Source organism: Acyrthosiphon pisum, chromosome A3, assembly GCF_005508785.2.
Source record: "Acyrthosiphon pisum isolate AL4f chromosome A3, pea_aphid_22Mar2018_4r6ur, whole genome shotgun sequence".
Taxonomy (NCBI): Eukaryota; Metazoa; Arthropoda; class Insecta; order Hemiptera; family Aphididae; genus Acyrthosiphon; species Acyrthosiphon pisum.
The window spans coordinates 24,547,947-24,550,854 of record NC_042496.1 but is presented as its reverse complement, the minus strand read 5'-3'; the positions used below and the strand labels follow the sequence as shown (position 1 = coordinate 24,550,854).

Genomic DNA, 2,908 nt, shown 5'->3' with positions numbered 1-2,908 from the left:
AATAAAAAAAATGTTGCCAAATTGAAATGATGTTTAAAATTGTTTTGAGACAATATTTAGACAAATCGATATGTCATTCCCTCAAAAGTATTATTCTCTATCTTTTTTGTCAAGGGTGACTTTACTCTAAGATTACTTTAACACATAGAAAAAATGATTTTGTCATTTTGTCTATGTTGCGTGTGAGCCAGAGAGAGAAAACAAATAGTGCGCTGACAGCCTCTTCAAAAGTAAACACTTGTAGTATTATAATAGGTAACAAATTGTAATTTTTGTTATTATATAAAAATTAAATTGTTAGATGTATGAATTAATTATTTATTAAGAAAATTGGAATACTGGTGTGTTGGAAAATTAAATAATTCACTGCATCATCAGAAATAGAGACCTATTTTGGCCATTGACCTAGAAAATGTAATACCTAATTATTTATTTTAATTATTATCTAGGTATCTATTTATTTGCTTGGTTTTCTTTTCATGTTATATAATATGATATTCGAAAATCAATGACTGAAGTTTCACATTATTTAAATTTATTTTTATAGGGTAAGCATGGGACAAATCTGAAAAGACATCTAAGTAATTACATAGAATTATATCAAGAGATGCAATTAAAAAATGTAGAGAAAAAGAAGTCAGCAGCTACCAAAAAAATGTATTTTAGAAGGTCACGAAAAATTGTTTCAGTTGAATCTTGATAAAATAGAGATGAAAACCATAATCAACGCTTATGTAGAACTGAACTGGTAACCGTAAATGGTCGCCCATATACCATGTTAAATGATACAGGTTTAAGAAAAATTATTGATCCTGTTTTGAAGGGAATAAATAAAAAAAAGTGTATAAACTCAAACTCTATTAAGTAAGCTTTTTCTGTCTTAATTACAAAAATATGTTTAATATTTTATTTATATTATAATTTTAATTTCTAGAAAATATGTCTGTGAAGAATCAATTTCCATAAAAAGAAAACATAAGTGTCGAAGTTCAAACAAAAGCCAAACTTGTTTCTTTGAAACTTGACGCTGTTAAACGGCTTAACAGATCATTTTTGGGGATTAACTTGCAATATATTGTTGATGATTATATTAAATTAAGACTCTTGCGTTAATCGAACTATCTGAATCGCATACAGGTTTCATGTCCTATAATTTAATATTTTATGTTTCAATCCACACATTTATATTTTATTTTTAGGTTTATATTTGAAAGACACAATTTTAAATGTTTTGAGGATGTACAAAATTGAACCAGATCAAGTTTACACTATAACGTCTGACAATGGAGCCAATATGCTTAAAGCTTTAAATTTAATTGAAAAAGAAATTTTAGAATTGCAGTCACAAGACTTAAATGATGAATCAGATAATGTAGGTAATGTGGTTGAATCAGATTCTTCAGATAATTACAGTACTGATAACAGGTAATAAATATTTGAAATATTTATTTTTATCTGAAATTTGTTTAAACAGTGTGAGACGGACCAAATCAATAGAATAATCGATCTTGGTGAAGAACAAATCATTGATCTGCTTAAAGAAATTCTAGATAGTAATGACACTAATAAAGATTATGAAAAGACTGAAGATATATTGACTGATATTCAATCCTTTCTAAGTCTTGGCGATTCTTCAATATTAACTGGTAAAATTGATTTATTTTGGTCTTAAAAAAATATTTTGGTATTAAAAATTAACATACAATCTTCTGCGTTCATAGATCATACTTTCCTAATAACAAATTTCATTATTTTTTATAGTAAGCAAATACCAAAAAAAAAACAACTAACTAACGTTTAACTTTTATAATGTGTTTATAATTTTAAATATAGTGTAAGGAATCAAATATAATATTATGTTTATTGTTTATAATATTAATATAATCAAATATAATGTTGAAAATTGAAAGCATACATTTGTTGGGACCTTAAGAAAATATAGGAGACTATAATATTTTATCTTTAAATTACAATGACTTTATATCTTTGTAACGTCGTTGATTTTAATCTAACACCATAGTTATTTGTTTAATACATATTTAAAATATAGAGATAGAGTATATAATTATTTTATATATACAAATTGATTAACAATATAAAAAAATAAAACAATAACTATGTTAGCATTTGTGTGTTTAGTTATCATGTGAATGTAAAAAAATTAATGGCGTTTAATAAGACAACCTTTTTGGTTTAAAATGATGGTACAGATATTTGGATTTAACAATTTTAACTCTTACCTCAAAATATACTGACCATTATCTTTTAACCATAACTAAACTATTTCACTTGTTTCATCGATGAACATTGATTTCTCACCATATACCACTCTCCCCTAAATTGTTTTGAAACAATTTAATAATACTAAATATTTACATTTTTTAAAAAATTAGGTGTACGCTGTGTTGCTCATATGCTACAATTGGCTGTGATTGACAGCCTCAAAGATACTGGCATTGAGAAATTGCTCAACAAAGTCCGTATTTTGGTGAGGGAACTTCGGAATTAAACCTACATTTATTTAATTAAAAAAGAAAATTTTAAGTGCCCTATTCTTGACTGTCTCACATGTTGGCATTCAACCTTTGACATGTTAAAGAGTATGAAACATTTGAAAGAATTCATTCAAAACAAGGCAAACAACAATTCAGTATTAAAAAAAGTATGTTTGAATAATACGGAATGGAAACAAATTGACATTATTTCCCAAGCACTTTTACCGACGAAAATATATACAAAAAAATTTCAGAATGAGCAATTAACAATGACAGATTTTTATGGATCTTGGATTTTATGTAAAATTGAAACTGAATAACTAAATAGTTCATTTTCCAAAGTTATACTACAGTGTTTAAAAAACAGAGAGAAAAATATTATGAAAAATAAAGTTTTATTATCAGCAATATTT

At 25.8% G+C, this 2,908-nt stretch overlaps 1 protein-coding gene across 1 annotated transcript; it reads left to right on the top strand.

Moving 5' to 3' along the window:
- Positions 1-506: 506 nt before the first annotated feature.
- Positions 507-2,902, top strand: LOC100574559. The gene is made up of 5 exons (XM_008182158.3): positions 507-864; positions 935-1,137; positions 1,200-1,372; positions 1,475-1,646; positions 2,394-2,902. Exons 3-5 carry the CDS (start codon positions 1,238-1,240, stop codon positions 2,507-2,509), a joined length of 423 nt encoding a protein of 140 aa, XP_008180380.1. The 5' UTR covers positions 507-864; positions 935-1,137; positions 1,200-1,237; the 3' UTR covers positions 2,510-2,902.
- Positions 2,903-2,908: the final 6 nt, after the last annotated feature.

Excerpts from the sequence above, each read along its gene's own strand:
- LOC100574559 (XM_008182158.3), top strand. The coding sequence starts at position 1,238 with ATGTACAAAATTGAACCAGATCAAGTTTACACTATAACGTCTGACAAT. Across the intron at positions 1,373-1,474 it reads TAAATGATGAATCAGATAAT|TGTGAGACGGACCAAATCAA; the intron begins GTAGGTAATGTG and ends TTGTTTAAACAG. Across the intron at positions 1,647-2,393 it reads CGATTCTTCAATATTAACTG|GTGTACGCTGTGTTGCTCAT; the intron begins GTAAAATTGATT and ends TTAAAAAATTAG.